The 21,347-nt window shown below is 40.0% G+C and overlaps 1 protein-coding gene across 20 annotated transcripts in view; it reads right to left on the minus strand.

Annotated features, from left to right (window-relative positions):
- Positions 1-21,347, minus strand: part of szt2 (SZT2 subunit of KICSTOR complex) — a 94,021-nt gene that overhangs the window by 7,994 nt on the left and 64,680 nt on the right. For 11 of the 20 annotated variants that reach the window (XM_058402095.1, XM_058402102.1, XM_058402092.1 and 8 more), the window contains 12 exons: positions 18,041-18,305; positions 17,548-17,627; positions 13,582-13,707; positions 12,893-13,086; positions 11,764-11,869; positions 11,128-11,211; positions 10,903-10,977; positions 9,265-9,321; positions 5,108-5,321; positions 4,443-4,626; positions 2,820-2,942; positions 1,314-1,848 (listed from right to left, as the gene is read on the minus strand). In XM_058402095.1, the coding sequence (XP_058258078.1) occupies positions 1,314-1,848; positions 2,820-2,942; positions 4,443-4,626; positions 5,108-5,321; positions 9,265-9,321; positions 10,903-10,977; positions 11,128-11,211; positions 11,764-11,869; positions 12,893-13,086; positions 13,582-13,707; positions 17,548-17,627; positions 18,041-18,305 (2,043 nt within the window). The remainder of the gene's footprint in view (positions 1-1,313; positions 1,849-2,819; positions 2,943-4,442; positions 4,627-5,107; positions 5,322-9,264; positions 9,322-10,902; positions 10,978-11,127; positions 11,212-11,763; positions 11,870-12,892; positions 13,087-13,581; positions 13,708-17,547; positions 17,628-18,040; positions 18,306-21,347) is intronic. The other 9 variants (XM_058402093.1, XM_058402097.1, XM_058402108.1 and 6 more) reach the window with 5 other exon arrangements.

Genomic DNA, 21,347 nt, shown 5'->3' on the forward strand with positions numbered 1-21,347 from the left:
ATGCCGTTTTTGACGTGCTAAATATACTCGACTGCTCTGAGGATAAATGCAATCACAATGACATCTTTATATTTATTCTGGCATTTTTATGACAGATCATTAAAAGGCATTATTATGTATCAAGAGATACACAGCACCTCATTGTCTCTCTCTATTTAAGAAGCTTTTTGGACGTCAATGTTAAAAGAGAAGAAAGTGCACAACCGCGCACCAGCGTGATCCGACGGTAAAACAATATATAAAGAGACTCATTAAGGTGATCCGCTTTTGAAAGGCTTCGAACTGACGAACAAGCACGAGTTACTGCGAGGACCGATTACGCTGTCAATTTTAAATGGCATATTGATTTTAATTACAAAATGATTTAATGACAATTTTGTAAAACTCAGAAGGAGCAATAAAAAAAATCTATATACCAAGACAAATAAGACTAGCTTCAATTAGGACAAGCAGTAGCAGACCGGCTATAGTGGCTGAGCTGCGTTACTGAATGATTTAGGACATGCCATGTTTTAGGAGGCACACTTATACTATTCAGGTGTCATCGTGCCATTTTTTTTTTTTTTTTTTACAGCGCTCAGAAAGTGTTGCCCTTTATAAAGTTTTATGATTAATGTAAATCTGCTGTGCCGTGAACACGAATAGGTAATTTCCGGGTGACTGGCATTCATCAGTATGCGCACCAGTGAGAATCATCAGTGCCAAAACATTTGTGAATCTGGCAGGACTTTCTGTTTGATGTAGCTGATCAAAAACATTTACGCACAATTTTACTAAAATACTGATAAGCGAGGTCCACTCTGCATATATGTGTGTATATATATATGAGGATGATGCTTACATATGGTCTGAAAAAAACGTATTAAACACCACATGTTTTCTGTGATGCAAGTGACATTAATTTAATTTAATGTACTGTGCTGTCAAATTCACTGTCCTCACTAACTAAAGACATGCAGCGAGGACGGTTTCTCACATTACAGCTAATGAGAGACAGTCAAACAGCTGTGTATAGAAATATATAACAGCATCTACTGCTTCACTTTCATTATAACTTTACCAAACAACTTCCACATATGAATGAGGACACGGTTCAATAAGCTTGCCTAAAATATTCAGGTCAGCTACCTCAGCATTCAGACCAGACTTGCAGACTTCAGCTGGTTTGTGGAGAGGAGCAGTGGCCCCAGGGTTCTGCTTAACATCAATATCTCTGTGTGTCCTTGTGTATTAAGTAATATTATATAATTTGACTTGTCTGTCCACCAGGGAAAGGTTTAGAAAATGATTTCAGTGTGTGTGTGCACATTTACCAGCTGAGGGTCGATCTCTCCGATAGATTGGCTCTGCACTGAGTCCAGCAGCTCCTCCAGCTCAGCGAAGGCCAGCTTGCTGAGTTTGAGTTTGTCGTGGGCGGCGTGCTCCCCGTGGAAGAGTCTTCTCCACAAGTTATCCCTCCGGCAGTGAGCCATGGCTTCTGTCACACTGCTCTGGATCTGCTTCCGTGCTGAAATCACCTCGCTGTTCAGGAGTGGGAAGAGAGGGGACGATGAGTCAGGGAAGTCTGAAGAATCCTCCTCGCTCTCAGGTCCTGATGGGTGTTCTCCTGGTTCAGGGTCAAGCTCAAGCTCAGGCTCAGAGGTCAAGGCTGAGGCTGTTTCCTCCCAGAGGTCATGTTCGGTTTCCCTGCCCCCCATGTTGCCTGGATCTGTTCTCTCGATATGACCACGTGTACTGAGGTCACTGGGGTCTCGGTAGATCTGAGGGAGCTTCTTAAAACGGCGCATGTCGGCTGTGAGCCGAGGGAACAGCTCTCTCTGACTGGTCATGATCACATAGTAGCGTAACCTGGAACACACACACGAAAAGAGACCCATTCAACATAAAGAGAGAGAGAGAGAGAGAGAGAGAGAGACAACACAAACTGCAACAAGTCGTGATATAACAGATATACTGCAGATATAGAAAGTGATTGATATATATATATATATATATATATATATATATATATATATATATATATATATATATATATATATATATATATGCATATATATAAAATGGATGTAAATGGGCTAAATAAATATATATACACTACCAGTCAAAAGTTTGGACACATCTTCTAATTCCATGGTCTTTCCTGATGTTTATTTCTTACTACATTGTAAAACAATGCTGAAGGCGGCCGAAATACACAATAATGTCCTTTGAACAGTTGATATTGAGAAATGTCTGCTACTGATGCTCTGTAAAGCCTTCATAACGCCTCTAATCTGAGGTGCTGTTAATTGGTGATTTCTGAGGCTGGTCACTCTAAATGAACTTCTCCTCTGCAGCAGAGGTCAGTTTTGGTCTTGCTTTACTGGGATGGTCTTCATGTGAGCCAGTTTCATCATGGTGCTTGATGGGTTTTGCAAATGCACTTGACAATACTGTTCTTGCAAGAACTATTCCAGAACACCTGACCTTCATGTCTTAAAATAACAACTGACTATTTTTTGTTGTCATTACATATGGATTACTTAAGTCCATGTGTGTTATTTCATAGTTTTGAAATCTCCAGTATTGTTCTAGAATGTAGAAAATAAATCCCTAAACAAAAAACACTGAATTAAAAGGTGGTAGTGTATATATATATATATATATATGTATATGAAATAATGTTCAATATGTGTGTGTGTGTGTATAAATACACAAAAACAAAACTGCTTTCATTTGCTACATATACACAAAATCTATAATCTCGTCTGCTATACAGAATAATACTTGTCCCTCCCTTCTGTTCAGTTTTCTCAGCTCCCTCTCTCCGCTGTGTTTACCTCAGCAGGTGTCTTTCCCCCTCGGACTGTTCCTCGAATGGAGCGGCGTCGTGACACACGAGCAGAGAAACATCAAAGTCGTCGTGGTGTCGCAGCCCCTCCAGGTCCTTATAGGTGCCAGAGCTGAAACAAGAGAGAACAAACATACAGCTGTTATTCAATTACACAGGACACTGACAAAACACCAAACACAGGACGTTTCTACTGCGTACGCTCAGTTCCAACACCGAGATTTAACAAGTGGTTTTGATCGTGCAGACGTTGGCTTTCAAATAACCAGTGGGTTAAAAAGCGATTCTGAAAAAACAAACATTTTTATTTACTCATTTGATTCCACCAGGGCCAGTACAGGAGCCTTCTACAGAAAGCTTTAGAGACTGCTAGCTGACATTGTGGTAGATTAGTGGTTAACGCACTGGACTACTGATCAGAAGGTTGTGAGTTTGAATCCCAGGTCCACCAAGCTGCCATTGCTGAGCCTCTTTAACCCTCAGTTGTGTAAAATGAGATAAATTGTAAGTTGCTCTGGATAAGGGGGTCTGCCAAAAACCATAAATGAATACTATCTTTTGGCCACAGAGAAACCTATATTTTGGTGTAATTAATAACGTCTTTAATTTAACCCTTTTTACCAGTACCCTGGCTTTCTGTTCCACCTACAAAATGGAAATCAGCGTATCTCTTAAGAGAGCAGAAATGGGATTGATAAAACCATTTACCTTGAAGATATAAACATTTGTATGAAAAAACAATTTTGTTTTTTTTTATACCTCTTCTATGAATATATTGCCCCTAGTAAACTTGATAAAAACAGAAATGCTTATGAAAAACTACAAATTCTTCAATTCAATTCAGTGTCTACTTTTATACCAGTCATTAATCACCACTGTGGAGTGTGACATGACGAAGAAATTCAATGTTGAACATGTGCACAAGAAAACTGTCTCAAATGAAGCTCATTTCTGGCCTCTGGGAAGCAGAGCTTCGATATGAAAAGGTTTTCTGGTCCTTGCATTTTAGAAAGCCAAATTCAAGCACCTTGAATCCTGAATAAAAAACAATGACATAAAAGCCTAAACTAACTCGAGCTAGTCAAATCGGCTTTTTTTTTTTTACCGTTCACAAGCAACAGATTTTGTTTTCATATGATTCAACACTTGGCAGTTAACGAGATAAAATATACTGGCATCTGTATTAGCAGCCAATCAGCTCCAAGCCAAGCAGCTTTATCAGACCCTCACAGCTGCCTCTGGACCAGTTTAAACTGTCTGTCAGTCATCGCCACGATCCAGCCAGAATTTCAGTCCACTTTAACCTGGCTCTGACCGGAACAGAGACGCCAGACTGAAGGCAAAATTATTTTAATAGCTAATTTTTTTACTAATCTTAGGAAATGTGCACTTACTGCCCAGAGCATTACATATATTTAAAAGATGAGGAATAAGTGGACACTCAGACTGAACTCTCGTTAGCTGACATTTTTTTCAACCTTAGGATTTATTCATTCTTTTAACACTCTTTAGGTATATTGTCATTTCCATATTGTTACTCTGCCAGTTTGCATTGCTGAAGTAAGTTCTTCACTGAAATTCCACACTGTTTTTGGGCGAAACAGAGTCGTACCTGTTCCACAGAGCCACTAGTGCGTACTCGTGTAAATCTGCACTTGGCCCTCCCTTCTTGTTCTCGATGTTCGCTGCAGTCTTGGACATGCGGAGGGGCTTCATGCCGTATGTCCCGGCGTGATCAGTGATGTAATTATACAGCTGATGAGCAGTTATCATTCCCGTGGACATGGAGAAATTCCCTGCACACACAAATACCAAATCAAGCTGAACATCATGACCCGAGCCTTGATGCCCGATGACGCCTGAGTATAGATCGAATAAGCGGTACAGACGATGAAATCAACACTGCATGTTATACTAGGGAAAATGAAATGAATGCATCGGTGAAAAATGTTTCCCCTTTATTTCTGTAATAGGGATAATCAACCAAGCCATGTTTGGTTTAGTTTTCCCTCATATGACAAGGATTGTATTGTATATCTGTCTCAGGAGGTGCAAAAATGTTCATTACCTTTTTTACTCAAATTTACAAACACCAGCCATTTATTACTTCACTGTTCTACAATCACAATTAACTTTAATGTACCTTAGTGGTAATGGGACCTTTAAATATGGCTTTTCATACTCATTAGGCATTTTAAAATTTAATGAGGATTTTAATTTTTTTAATTAGGATATTTTTTAAGTCTTAAACACAGTACAAGAGAGTTACACACTCACCCTGGAAGACGTGGTTGCGACCGAACTTAGGGATGTCGGGATGATGGGAAATGAACTCCTCCAGGAAACTGTTTAGTTGATAGCCTTGCCTCAGGGTCATGTGACAGCCTAGCAGGTACTGGTGCACCACGCGCAGGTGGAAATCATAGCTGAACGAGTGCACATGCATCAGGTCCCGCACCTTATCACACTCCTCGGTGAACAGCATCGACAGCTATAAGGCACACACACACACACACACGCAAACCCATTCCATTCAGGGCTTTATAAATATGTTTATAATCAATTATTCTGCTGACTGGTGCTCTGATTATTCGATTAACCAGATTTCTTAAAAAATAAAATAAAATTAAAAATCTCTTCAGCACTGTTACCAACTTAAGCAAAGCACATTAAGGAGAACACACTGATGAATGAAAGCCTTGTTCAGCCTTCTACCAATTTGCAGTTTCTATTCAAAGTTGTACCTCTTGTCCTGCCAGCACGAGACTGCAGGCCTTTTCTATGCCCCAGAGACCAAACAGCAGAAGAAGAAATTCTACATTGGACACGCCACGCATTGCACACATGCACATGCATTATGATTGTGAAAAAACTCATAACATGGCCTTTAAAATAAAGATTCATGTATAAACAGATCTAAACATCATCATCACTATAAAATGTCACGGTACTGTCACTGATTACTCAGACTAGACTTGCTGGAGCTTTGAACATCGTCCTGGGTGGTAATTTTTAGGGCAATCTAGAAAAAGTTCCCACCTATTTATTAAATATAACATTTTTGTACTGGCAATAAATTTAGAAGTAGACATCTTTATTCCTGAGCCGGTCTGAGGGACTTGTGGGATGAGTAATTGATCAAGTGACGGAATAAATAAGCAGAGTATTTTTTCTTGTATCCAACAAACCAGAGAAAAATACTACTTCCTATATTATCTTAATAAGGGCCTTAGGCAAAACTAACTAACTACGGAGGGGATTAAAAAAAAAAAGACAGAAAATAAAACTTTCATATAATAAATATTATAAATAATTCTAAAAATCAGTCTGCATTATGTAGAAAATTTTTCCTTTTTTAAAAAAAATAAAATTCTACACCACGATAAATATGAAGAACGATCAATGTTAGTAACGACATCTTTTACCAACATCACCCGGCTGAACTGACAGGCACCTTTACTCTAAAATTATTTCCATAGGCAGTACATTGTCATTCACTAGCATGTCTATCCTACTTGCACCGTTTCTTGAACTGTCAAAAAGAAATAAATAAAACAATAAAAGAACTTTTAGCAACCCAAATATTGTTATGTTTCACATTTACCACCAGCCCTTACCTTATAACCCTATTGTTTATACAATGACTCAGAAAGCCTCTGACTGACTCTAAATTGCTCTCACCACACTAAAACACACAGTTTTCCTCCAATATCCAGCACGCTACATTTTGCATGCTAACAGCCTCGGCACTGCTGCCAAACCGGCCTGTGTGAAACTCTTTTGTAAGCCTTTGTGATATCAGCTCAATAATCGCGCCTTATTTAATTAAACCCACCATCAAAGACTGGCTTACAAAGGCATTAATCGCAAATGCAAATGACTGCAGAGAGGAAACAACCGGGAGTAGTTAAAGCACGGTGGAAAGGTATAAGGGGGGGGCTAAGCACGGTTTCTGACTCCTCTTTCATCTTGACCGTTAGCTGGGAAAAAATGCAAATAGGTCTTATCAAATCAAAAAGCCAGAGAAACAGCTATTATGTTAACACAGCTGAACCTTTCAACTCTTGTTTGTGTGTGTGTGTGTGTATGTGTGTGTGTATACTTGAAAGCGGTTTGCGCAATCCAACTGGTGGTCTTCTTACCCACTTCAAATCGAATACTAATGAAGGATAACAAATGTTCCTCATCTGCCTGTGTAGGTAAGCATTTAAAGTTAATCAGAACGCTTGAATGGCTGAGACTGTTCAACTTTCATTTAGCATTTTGGAAGCCAGTTAAACTGGATCACCCAGACACACGCTTCACGGGTGGCACTTTCATAGGAAACAGCAATAGCTTGAAGAGGTTTCTTTTTTTTTGTTGGTATTTTCACTTCCTGAACATGATTCGTCTATGGCCAGATAGAATAGTTCTTAATGTCGTGCCATTAAGCCAAAAATTACAAAATGAGAAAAGTGGTAGCTCTTAGGGTCAGTGAGCGGAAAAAAAGAGGGGAAAAAACACACACACATTCTTCTGTATCCCCAATCCGGATAAATGCTATCTTTCTTGTATTTATCCCATATCTGTAACATAAAGCTAGCCCAGTTAACAAGCTAGCAAATCTAAACTCTAGTTACTGCACTAAACTGATACTTTATTTGTTTACAGCAGAGCTGCTATAGATACAAACTGTGTTCAAACTCATTTTAAGCCATCAGTTTCAGCAGAGAAACTTCATGATGATCTGTAGTATTTGCCAAATACACAAGATCCATCCAGCTATTTTGTGTACCACTATGCAGGAAGCAGGGAGCAACAAGGCAGAGGACACTCGATGGGGTGCCAGTCCATTTCAGGGCACAGTCACATACACATTCAAATTATGGACAATTTAAAGAGGCCAATCAGACTACAACATGTTTCTGAGCTGAGGGATGGAATGTGGAGTACCTGTAGGACACCCCCATAGCACAGTGATAACATAACAGGGCAGAAATCGAACCCACATATCCTGAGGTGTTATGCTAACCACTAAACTACCATGCACTCTAATGCTCTCTCACTCCCGTCAGAGTGAAATTAGTCAATGGTGGGCATCTAAATCCAGTGGTGGGCATCTGAGCCCAATGGTGGGCCTTATGTTTCCATAAGAAAGAAGAAAGCGCTTTCCTCCAAATATGCAAACCATTACTGCACTGATGTTGCCAACACTGATGGCACACCAACAACTAAGCTACTCTCCAGTTTTCCTAAATAATGTTATGCTCAGGAAAAAAACCCCACAAACTGCATAAATAACTGATGTGATATATGCTAGCTTTTACATTAACATCCGACTGATATATATGTTAGCCTTTACATTAACATCCCACTAGTATATACATGTTAGCCTTTACATTAACATCCCACTGATATATATGTTAGCCTTTACATTAACATCCCACTAGTATATACATGTTAGCCTTTACATTAACATCCCACTGATATATGTTAGCCTTTACAGTAACATCCCACTCAACCTTGAGCCTATTTCAAGCTTTCATGCTGTGTCAGTTGCCACACTTTACGGTAAACGATTTGCTAAGATCTGTAGATATATCCTCCTCCTCATCATCGTCATCACTGTCATCATATCCCCCTCCCTACACTACAGTGTATTGCTGAGCACCTGATCATCAGAACCATATGTGATTAATGAACAGCCCATTCTTGATTTAGTTCTCCTTTGCTGTTATAAACTTGGGTCAGATCTTGGAGCTTGGCTGTGGGGTTTTGCTCATTCTGCCACAAGGACAAGCACTGATGTTAGGTGAGGAGGCCTGGGATTCATTCGGCATTCCAGTTCCTTTCATAGGTGTGCAGTGAGGTTCCAGTGAAGGGAAACCTTAATGCCACAATATACAAAGACATCATAGACAGCCAAGTTTGTGACAACATTTTGGGGAAAAACCACATATGGGTGTAATGGTCAGGTGTCTTATACTTTTGACCATAAAGCTCCAACTCCTTCACAAGGCTATAAACAGATATCATTATTAATTAGCCCTTTCTGTTTAATGAAACAACAATAGTAACATCTGAATCGAGACAAAGCAGCATTTATATATATATATATATGCAAGCTGTCATACTTAATCATTTTAGCAGGAAACAGAAGTGTTGGTTAGGACATTTCATTGGTTTGTCTGCAGAAAAAAAGCCCACTGTCCCCTAGGAGAATCCCACCCCATCTCCCACATGGCATTGATGAAGAAAATGAGCGAAGTGAAACCTGAAATGGCAAAGACGTGCAACAGACAGTCGCAGAAAATGAACAGAAGTCATCCCATTCTCTATGAAAATCGCAAATAGGGGGAAAGGGGCGAGGCTGCAGGCGCAAGGAGAATGAGGGGGGGGAAAGAACTAAAGCCTGATTGGTGTGAAGGCACAAGCCTGAGGATTCTGGGACATACCACAAAGTCTGAGTCTGAGGAGGCCTTTGGGAACGGCTTGCTACGAGGGGATGGCTCCTGATGGAGAGAGTGGATGAGATGACACACACACACACACACACATATACACTCACACACACACTCACGCACACTCACACAGATACCCTCAGTGTACAGAAACAATCAAGAGAAAGGGCACAGAGTACACAAAGACCAACAAGAAGTAATGAAACATGCGAAGAAGTTACATTTCACATTCATAGACCCACACACACACACACACACACACACACTCCACATAGATGCTGTCACAGTGTCTTCTACACTACTTTGACGGTACAAGAGCTCAGATCTTCTAACAGGAAGCATGTTGTGAAATTTGCTCACGATATACACCAGCTTTAACAGATAGAATATTTCATTAGAGCAGTAAAAATGACATCCACACTTTAAATGTGCTACAAGAAAAGCCCTTTTTTAAAGACAAGAAAATCTATGAAAAGATATTTCTATATCCAGGTCGATACTAAAGGGCAAAAGTGAGTCTCTTCGAAGGACCGTCATTAATGATATTCTCTAGCTGAATAACTGAATCCAAGACTTTTTCAGTACGTACTAAACTGAAGCAATACACAGCTTCTATTTATCAATGCACAAGATTTCCTGAACTATTTCAAATGACCTTATCACATAGAAAACTCTCGGAGAGATTTTCCTGCCATGATATTTTCAAGTCAGTGATCATTATTGCTGCTGAATCACTGAAAGGTGATAGGCCTAACAGTAAAACGTGCCAAACCTTTTTAGATTTTCGCAACTCAATCAGCTCCCAATCTTCATATTTATTCAGACTGCAACATTAAACTAATGCAAATGCTTCCCTTAATGTCACAGTACATGCCAGGATCATGTTTCAAGACCAGAAAATAAATGAAACTTAATCTCAGCCTCAATACGGAAAATACACTTTTTTGTGGTATAAAATAACGGATATCATGTGTAATTACTGCTGACACTGTCATTTGCTGAATGTGGGTTTTTTTCTTTTTGAGCACATTGATATAAATGACACAGAATTAACAAAGCATATATTCTAAATGACAGACGATCCTGGTAATTATTATTAATACTGATAATTATTGCCCCATTAACTCATTTCAGCATCTGGTTCATCGCTGCAATAACCCATTAGACCTGAATAAACTGACCCGAAACTTACAGAGGCTTTTTGCTTTTTCTTTCGTTGCTCCAGTTCTGGAGAAAAGAAAAACGCAAAACAATCACATACTGTAACGACTTAATTGTTTGCTTTGAGCAGCTGTGATTGTATGGCACCTCCCACTGAGTGACATCTGGAGACTCTCGGTAAACACGACACCCATTTACAAACACTTACACTTAATTAGTCCTCATCTAGAGTCGAGCTGGACGCACTCCAAAGCTAACACACCGTAGAAGGATGAGGGAGGTAGAGACAGAATGAGAGAGAGAGAGAGAGAGAGAGTTTGTGTGTGTGTGTGTGTGATGACTACTGACCCATAGCTAGCAGAGCTACTAAGGCCTGATCTTGAGCAATTAAAAAAGAAGGCAGGAAGAATAGATACACACACACAGACAATACATAGACACTCTGTCTCTTCCACAACAATGCAGAATTACCTGGGAATTAACTGTCTGGCCCATGGGTATCCGTGAGCACTCTAAGGCATACTGTTTCACACAGAAGTAAAATCCCTGTAAGACAGAGAGACAGATTTATGTCACACTATGCCGACACTGTTCACCACGACTCTGTAAAAAAATTCATTATTTTCTTCCATAAAACATGTTGAGGCATCAAGCTCTGTTTTATGACAACTAGGTGGAAGTGTGTGAAGAACATACCTGAAAGGCCAGTTCCATCAGCATGATGCCACCAGGTAGTGCTCTCTGCAGGTGGTATGTCGTGGTGCCTGATCCACTGCTCTGCTGAAACACACACACACACACACACACACACAATTCAATTCAATTTATTTGTATAGCGCTTTTAACAATAGACATTGTCTCAAAGCAGCTTTACAGAAGTATATAAACAGAGAAGGGGGAAAAAATGATAAAGTTTATAGTAAAGTTACTATTTTATCCCTAATGAACAAGCCAGCGGGGAAGGTGGCCTAAATATGAAATAAACATAACTAAATGTAGTCTAAAAATGAATAATATTTAAATAATACATAATATACTGTACAATAAAAGCAGAAAGACAGAATTTAGTAAGTGTAGATTATCAAGTAGAGGAAATGTTTTATAGTGCTGTCATAGTGCAAAGACCCAGCATTGTACTACAGTGAACCGACATTTCATAGACATGGACAGAACTGACTAGCGGCTAGCTGTTTTTTTTTTTTTAGACGGATTAGTCTTTAGTGGACAATCCACAAACATCTGCCACTTGGCAGTATGTTTGTAAAAGTGATTAGACAGATGTGTTTAATGCTAGAGGCCTGTGTGCTGCTACAGGTGTGTGTGTGTGTGTACCTTCGGACTTTCTTCACTCTTCTGTTTGTTGTAGGAAAAAGAAGAAAATGAGGACCTTCCCTCTGTGGACAGAGAGCTCAGCAAGGCCGCACGTGCACGAGCAATACTGCAAAGAGGGTGAGACAGAGAGAAAGACAAAGAGTGGAAGAGAGAGATGACTGTGTGTGTGTGTGTGTGTGTGTGTATATGTGTGTGTGTAGTCCCTTGCTGACCCTGTGACCAATAAAACCCTCATGCTGTTGTTCAGAGTAAATCACACAGGCACCATCTGCACTGTGGCCACCTTCACTATACTTCAGAGACAGGCACAAGCGTGCGCACACACACACACACACACACACCATTCACAGTCACATGGATACACTCATACTCACACACTTATTATACCTGTTGGAAAAGTCACTGAGCTCAGAGGGAAAACACAGGGCAAAAAAGATTTACACTGCGCTAAACCACAGCTTCATTCTAACGATTGAATCAAATTGATATTAAGAGAGAGCCTCTCTGCAGGGCGTCTGAGGGAAGAAGTCATGGCCTCAGTGCTATCAAACTAAGGGAAGGAGACATGGTCTCTGTGGTATCAGTCTGATGAAATCTCATGGTGTGTGAGATACGAGCGTCTAAACTACATGAGCCTCAGGATTTAACTTTCTGAAGGCTATGATGATCTGCTAAAAAAAAAAAGCTAAGCTATCTCTTAGGAAGCACAGCAGACTGATATATTAAGCCTTTGGGTATCATGCATTATTGTTTGCAAATAAAATCTACTTACTTGTGCTGTTGTGGAAAGGTTTGATCTAACCTCTTAACATGATTTAATCCTAATTAACAGTTTTAGCTTTTTTATGCAACCTGCTCACTCAAATTCATTCCCCTAAAATGCTATATCCATAGAAAAACACTTATAGATTAGAGTGTTTTTTAAAGCTCATTGAGTACAGGAATTAAGCTGCTAACTATCTGAGTGAGTGTGGTGTGTGAGGTGATGAACATTGGAGTGAGTTCTTGATCAGAACTAAAGTGTTCAGCTCAGCTGCTGTTTATAGTAGAAAAGTATAAAGTGTGTGATATTGAGATCATAATGAGAGTACTGTGTTTCGTTATGGTGTGTGTGTGTGTGTGTGTGTACCTGCGTGCAGGTGATGGGGGTCGGACCTGCACCAGGATGAAGCCCAGGCTCTGCAGGTACTGCACATATTGCTGCATGAAAGCGCTGCAGATTTCCTGCTCCTCTTTACAGCGGACAGGAAGCAGCTCGGCCGAGTCCGTACTGTGACTGCGGTCTCGACCTGAAGCTGCTGAGTCATTGGAGCGATGGCGCTTCTGAGAGACACAACAAAATTTATGTTATCATAAATGTTGCTAGTGATATGTATTACCACAATAATAGAAAGAAAAAAAAACACTCAGGCTATTAAAACAAAAGTTATGAGACGGACAAACGGAGGAGAGTGAGTGTGAAGGATAATGAGCATGAGAAAGGAGAGAAAGGGATCAAGGGAGCAAGTTGAGAAAGCAAGTATTGAAGAATTACAAAGAAAAAAATAAGTTTAAGAAAGGTAGCATGGTAGGATTAAAGCAAACGTAGATAAGGGGAAAAAGATAAAAATTGATAAGGGGAAAGAGGGAGAAGATGAGAGAAGAAAAGAAAAGAAAAGAAAAGAAAAGAAACAGGTCTAGCCAGAAAGATGACAGAGGTCATAAAGTAAGAGGTACAACATGACGGCAGCCAGAAGAAATCAAAACTAATTATCCGACCCTGCTGAAGTACATGGAAAAAAGTAACACAGTATGAGAAGGAGAAAATGAGAGAAAGACCTTCATTTGTGGCTGTACTCTGAGCTCATCTTGAATCTGTTTTCTGAAGATCGGGTCAAAAAGCAGAGGAGTAGCGCAGTAATGAACCAACCGAGACGACTGCTTCAGAGTATCCAGATCTGTAGCCTACACACACACACACACACACACACACACACACACACAGAGCTGGGAAAAGTATTGAGGAAGGAAAAACTCCTGTGTCTTAAATCACACATGATGCACTTATTTGTAGCGCTATAACATCCCCAATTATAAAATGAAGATTTTGAAGTGAGAAATGACAGTGTAGTGTGCCACATCCTTGACTGACATCACTATAGCCTCCACAGGAACAAACACTGATTTTACTAGAATGTCTAAATATCACAAATTAATGACACCCATTTTATATTAAAAAAGATAGAGAGCTAGGGGCGGTGGTAGCTCGAGTGGTCTTTGGGTCGTTGAACGGATGATCAAGCCCCAGCACATCCAAGCTGCCACCATTGCTCACACTGCTCCAGGGGCACTGCATCATGGCTGACCCTGCGCTCTGACCCCAACCCCCAAGGATTTCACGGTGCAGTAATGTATATGGGACAAATAAAGACAACTTAACTTAAAACAAACCAAAAACATACAGTAACATTCGCTATAACTTACCCAGCAGGATTTCTGAAAATATTTTCCAAAATGTTAGTCTACACTGCTAACAATAGCCAGCTCACTAACAAAAGCTAACCTGGCAGAATTTCTTAAAGCACTTAGTTAAAAATGCTAATATTCTCCACTGCTAATGACTAAGCTAGAGGACTATTAAAAATTAACCTTTCCAAAATAAAATACAACTTTAAAATCCTAATAAGCTTCACTGCTGATGCTAACTTCCTAATATAAGCTAATATGATAATCTGACAGAAGTTCTGAAGAGTTTTTAGATCAAATTTATAAGGTTTCTAATCTTCACTGCTAATGCTAAGGGTCTGGCTAATAAGAGCTAATCTGACAGAAGTTCTGAGGAGATTTTAAAACAAATTTCTAAATGTTTACTGCTGATGCTATCCAGCTGGTCAGCATAAGCTGATAGGATTCATGAGGAGCCTTTAAATATTTAATAATGTTAAGAGCCTTCACTGCTAATGCTAGCCAAATGGCAGTCATTTTCAAATGTTAGCTAGTTGGCTAACAATAACTTGACAGGATTTTAAAGTCATAGTAAATGGGATTCTCTACTAATGCAGCTAAAATAAGCTGAAAATAAGAAAACACTCTTTGAATTCGACCATAAAACTGCTGTTGAAGGTCAAGTGTCTGCTTAGTGTGTGTCTTTGTCCTTCATTTTGTCTGAAAAACATCTATCAGACTCCAAATACAGATGTTACTCGAAAATAGGAGAGAAGAGAGATAAACTCCGGCATTCCTACTGGGAAGTGGTGAAATATAAAGGCACAGAATTTATAAAAATGATCTAGAAATTGTGGCTCTTCGATTCCAGTCACTCTCAGAGCTGCTAGTCAGATGGATACTGGGTACATCGCTAACACACCAAGCTGAGTGCAAGAGCTTCTGAGTATCCCCTTGATATTATAATTTTGGCTATATGTTAAAATTTGATGTGGCCTGCTGAAATATGGAGCGTTATGAGTAAAACTAATGATCAAGCCTGAGACATGAGTGGTTTCTTCTCTATCAAAAGTCCCTAAGGGGTTTTGTACCTTTTCCTGTGGAGACAGGAAATGTCTGGCTGCCAACTAAAGTGAACAGGTCCAGTGTTACTTAATTACACACTACAGGGAATTAAGTATTTTGAGCCCTGCCAATTGGCTAAGCGTAAATGTGAGCCGGTGCGGACCAAATTGGCGCTGGGTTTAATTAATACATCAAGGTGCCAGTTTATTATGAGTTACTTGGGATTTGCTGAATATATTATTTAGGGGGTTTTATCCTTATAAAATTGTGATCGCTCCAAAGTGACACTGATTGATTGAGGGTGAAAATCTCCTGGGCTCCTTTTCAAAGCTTTCTAACATTTTACAGGGAGTCTTTAGAATCAGAAAAGTGCACATTTTGGGTTTTTATGCCAATCGCTTTCTGAAATCATGACGTGGAAGTAGTCCAGGTTTTAAAAAAAGAAAAACAACCTGACATAACGGACATGCCTTAGAGCTCTGGAACCATTCCACCGCGAAAGAATCAGTTTTCAGCCAGCAAACTCTTTTTGTTTTCGTGCCATGCATTATGGAACTCCCATATCTGATTGCATAATGGGTCGGCTCTTAAACCAGACAAAATGAGGGATGGCTATTAAAGAAGGCTTGCTGGTTCCCTTAAGCCACACCAGCTTGGCAAATAGTTTAAAAAAGAAAGATCTGGATCTTTTTTTTTTTTTTACAGTTAGAGAAAACACCACCTTTATCAATCTTTGCTCTAAACAGGCTCGGGCAATGTAGTGGCATCTAAATACAATGTGCTCTGAAAGAAATCAAAGTAAATCTTCTTATCATTTCCCAGAGCTGTAAGATGAGTTGCAGCAGAGGTTCTCAGTTCCAGTTCAGGAGACCCCAGACACATTTTTGTATTTTATCCGCTTGAACACCCACGACTTGACTCAAAAATTGAAAGTTGATATGCTGACTCGAGTAAAAACTAGAAAGTGGAGAGCGTGACCAGGGCGGATGAGACAGTTCCTTCCTGTGTCGATCAGATGTAGTAAAAAGCTGCTAGCCTCAGGAATAATGGACATTTTTAGTCCATCATTGGTACTGTTCCAGTATACAGCTACATGAAATAACAACACTGGGAGAAATGTCACTGTTTAGTGGCCATCTACTGCCCAGCCAAAAAAAAAAAAAACCCTCTACATGTTACATAAACAGGAAAGTCTGAGTAGGCTAAAAGGCAGTAGCTTTGGCAGTTCTGCTGAAACTTTCTACCGCCTCGCAGTGTGTGGTGTGCATGTTAATGCCTTCATTTACAGCTCAGAATTCTGATTTTATAAAAGAAAAAGACCTGGCAGTATGTCAAACACAATTCCCGTTTCCAAATGGACGAGCTGAATTCATTTCTGTGGTTTTCTTTGTCTAGGAAATGTTCAGTGGCATCATTCAGTTTTCATCTATTGCACCCCAGTCTGAGAGACACGGACAGGTGAAAATAGTATTATGTACTTTTCAAGGTTCATTCCTACACTTTGCCTTTTTTTCCCCCCTCTTAATACAGATCCTGCACTTCCACAGAAGCAAGTTTGGGCTTCGGTCTGATGCGCAATCCCAGCGTCAACCCTGGATGAAGGTGCAGACTTGTCAGTCGTGTTAATGAGACGTGGCAGAAGTGAGTGTGTGTAAGAGTCAGGTGGTGATGGATAGTGTTCCAGAGCTTGATTCCGTATGTCAGTGTCACTGCTCTGACAGAGGTATGTAATAATGCAAGATCTGTTTCCGTAACGCTACCGCTCATGACCCACGGGCACAGAAAAAGGGAACGGATAATGACTGAATGACAGGAACCCTGGGGCCAACAAGCCTAGAGTGTAGTGTGTCGAAGCCCAGCTGTCACTGCTGTACTGATCCTACAGAAAAGCACAGCACATGCGCGCACACATATACGCCATGAGAAACTCTGCCCATAATGCTGTGGCATGCCCTGACAGACTGCTGCCACCGCTGTCCCATTAAACTGTCACACAGATGACTGTGCATGTATGGCTGTTTATGTGTTACCGAACGAGCGGAGAGAAGTGTATGTGTCTGGGCACAATGAGACACTGCACAAGGATCAGTGCAAATCGCAAATGCTTCACGCATGCACAGGCATACACACACATACAGACGCTGCTCTTCCAGCTTTTCAGTCTTGTTTCTCTTGACAACGTGAAGTGTGTAAAGTGCATTTTACTACATGATGGATTGACAGGTGATGGTTTGGAGACCTGAAGTCCACAGTCAACCAAACAGAAAGAGTGAGTGATCTCAGAAGTGCACTTACAGAAATGGGCATGTTGGACTGAGCCGATCTCTGCTGCCATGTCACAAACAGGTTCTCAATCTTCATCTGCTTCTCCAGCTCTGAAATAACAATAATAATAATGATAATAATAATAATAATAATAATAATAAGAAGAAGAAGAAGAAGAAGAAGAAGAGGAAGAAGAAGTAGTGATGTGGAAGAGTAGAAGGAGGAGGATCATTTTAGATGTATGTTTCTTTACATAATGTCTTATATTTATATATATGCTGAAAGTGACTTGCATAGGCACCAAAACAGGGCAGAATAGAACCTGCATTATATAATTTTGTGGTCATCGACAATCATTTGGACTGTTGTTTCAAATTCATAAAAGAGTTGCATGAAATTATAAAATAGAAGCCTTTTTTTTAACTCCCACAGAAAATATATGTGTGTGAACATTGCTGAGCTCTGCATCAATATACATCTTATAAGAGGTAATGTATTGTTCGGTGTCACATCAGTGTGTCACCTCTGCGCTCTGCTGCCTTCACTTCGAGCAGCTGTGCCCCATAGCGTGCCACAATGTCAGCTCCATCCTGATTCGGCAAGCGGCCGGTGCTCACGTCTCTGAGAGCTTCGTCAAAGGGCACGAGCTCAGCAGGAAAGGGCAGATGAGGCAGGCCACGTCCCGAATTACTCAAACGTCCTGCATCCTTGCTGGTCACTGGCGGTACAGGACTTCGCAGCAGGGCGTCTGCCTCCATCGTGGAGCTGAGGAACGGGTTTGGCTCCTGCTGAGAGTGAGGAAAAGGAAGGGAGCAGCAAGGTATGATGTGTGAAAGCTCACTTTTCACTGTCTGTACAAATACAACGGCAGCACTCCCACTATGAGGACTTTGCCTTTTTTTTTTTCCCTTCGTCCTTACCCGAAGAAAAGATTATGCAGAATGGATTATACAGAACATTAACAAACCACAGACTTCAGCATTAATTAATGCTGCTGTTCATGCTTTGTTAAGTAAAGAATAAACACATACCCAGTCAAGTTTTATGTGTTTTTTTATTTGCCAAATATCTGTTCGTTTATTTAAGTGTGAATTATGTGGAGCATCCGCACTACATGACCATGTAAATGAGCTTTTACTGTAGAAACAATAACATAAGAATTAATAAAAAAAAAATTAATGGAACAATAATGAACACATTCTCGCCAATCAGATTAGAGGATTTCTCAGCACTTTAGTATCATGTTAAACAATGCAGTAAATATTGCTAGTTTGTGGTATCTAAGTAAGTGTGATTGTCTTAGATACATTGTTAAGTTGGGTAACCAGAACTGCAATCATAGTACAATACAGTCGTTTCGGTATAACGCTTATATTTACACTTTTCCTGCCAAGTAAACATCTAGTATTTTTAGCTACTGGTCCAAGTACAAAACACAGACATGCTGAATGAGTGCTGTTCCAGATCTGCAGATTTAATTCTTATTTGTACAGCATCATCTCTGTGCAAAGCACTATTTATTCTGTCAAACTAGCCAGCCAAGTATAGTGAGGGACGAATAAATACATTTAAATAAAGAAATCTGATCACAAGAGTCACCCAACAGAAGGAATTATATAAGAAATGCAAATTGAGCCGAGTATTTTAAAAGTGCAGCTGTCCTCTTAATGGAAAGCCCGGAGAAACCCCGAGGAATATTTGCTTCAGTCTTCCCATACTGCTTCTCCCTTTCATGTCCATGATTGAAGTCTCTCTTTCAAAGAGCATCAGTGAAACCCATGGCTTTTCTCTGTTAACCCTTCAGCAGCCGTAGTGTAGGGAAGTTTTTGATCTCCTTTGAACGTTTTGCAATTCGAGAGTGAGACAGAGAGAGACGCACAGAGAGAGAGAGAGAGAGAGAGAGAGAGAGAGAGGGTGCTTGGTTGTTGTAGGTATACATACAACTAATGTCGTCTATCAGCGTACAGGTTTTAGTTAAATAATTTGGAGAGTATATGCTAATCAGGAACAGACTGCACATCATTCACTCTTATGTACAGGAACAATATGTTGAAGGGTACACACACAAACACACACACACACAAACACACACACCTACATATACACAAACACACACACAAACACACACACATACATATACACACACAAACACACACACACACACACAAACACACACACACAAACACACACACACACAAACACACAAACAAACACATACACAAACACACACACAAACACACACACACATACATATACACACACAAACACAAACACACACATACACACAAACACACACACACACACAAACAAACACATACACACAAACACACACACACACACACACACACACAAACAAACACATACACACAAACACACACAAACACACACACACACACACACAAACACACACACACACAAAATACATACCCACCCCCCTAGGAGCAATTTACATAGATAGAACCAGGACTGACAAATCGAAAATAAATAAGTAAGTAAGTAAGTAAATAAATAAATAAATAATAAAATAATAATAAAAAAATAAAATAATAAAAAAATAATAAAATAATAAAATAAAAAAATAAGAACCATAAAATATTCAACTAAAATTTGTAAGTAACATGCTTACAATGGTCTGAATAAGTAACTAGCCTGATTTTTTTTTTAACACTTATTAATTAGCGAGACGTATCATTTGTCTTATTTGTAGCTATGAACTAACATATCTCACCACTACTGTCCAATGCCACTGGACAACACAGTGATGCGGGGGGAATAAACTGCTCTCACTCTCACTTCTATCAGTTCACTAGCTCTGGAGATAATACAGCTTTAATCTGGCACTGTATTGATATTCTGATATCTGTCATGTAGTGATCAGCCAAAAAAGATGCCACACTGCGAACTCATGTCTAGTGTTGCAGATAATGCAAAATAAGTGAAGAATTCACCATTGGTTTCCTTCAATTATTAGTCAGTGAGAGACATCACATGACTGGTGTCAAATGAAGACACAGAAGCTTTAGGAAGGAGATTACACACTTCAGGCTGAAATGAAACATGGAACACAGAGAGCTCCAAGCTCTTACTGCTAATAGGATGCCTTGCCACTTTTTTAAGAAACTTTTGGGCAATTTAGTGTTCGGGACAGTTGCTAAAGCACTGCAGGGTGACTTAAAGGCTTCCGAGGGGGTCGGGGTTTGAAGGAGAGTTGGATGGGGGCACCACAGATGCCCCAGAGTGCCCATGTGTCGATGTAATGGGCTAATTAGGGGCACTGGTGCCTAAACGCTTCCTCCTGGGAGTTTGACAGATGATTGGCGATGAGGGTAAATTTTCCGCAGCTCTGGCTCTGCCTTCTGTCGCCACTCGTTAGCGGAAGAACGATTAAACAAGTGGAACTACTGGCAAGGAAAAAAAAATCATAATTCAAAAAGTTCTGTGCTTTTCCTACTTTGCTGAAAGGTCCAACGTTCGCTCAGTTTCTCTTTTAGAGGCAGTTCACCAGAGCTGATTAGAGAAGGGTGACATACGAAAATCAATACAACAGCCTCAAGACTAAGAGCAGACATTTATTCAGTATTTATTTTTCCCGTTGAGAAAACTGGATGGTAAAGTTTAAATATACAGTCACAGTGCTGCTGTAGTGACTTCACAGACATGTAATTTAAACATGAAATACATACTGCATCTAATCCCAAATTGTATTATATATTTACACTGATCAGGCATAACATTATGACCACGTGCCTAATATTGTGTTGGTTCCCCTTTTGCTGCCATAACAACCCTGACCCATCATGCACTGTGTATTCTGACTATCAGAACCAGCA

Source organism: Hemibagrus wyckioides, linkage group LG11, assembly GCF_019097595.1.
Source record: "Hemibagrus wyckioides isolate EC202008001 linkage group LG11, SWU_Hwy_1.0, whole genome shotgun sequence".
Taxonomy (NCBI): domain Eukaryota; kingdom Metazoa; phylum Chordata; class Actinopteri; order Siluriformes; family Bagridae; genus Hemibagrus; species Hemibagrus wyckioides.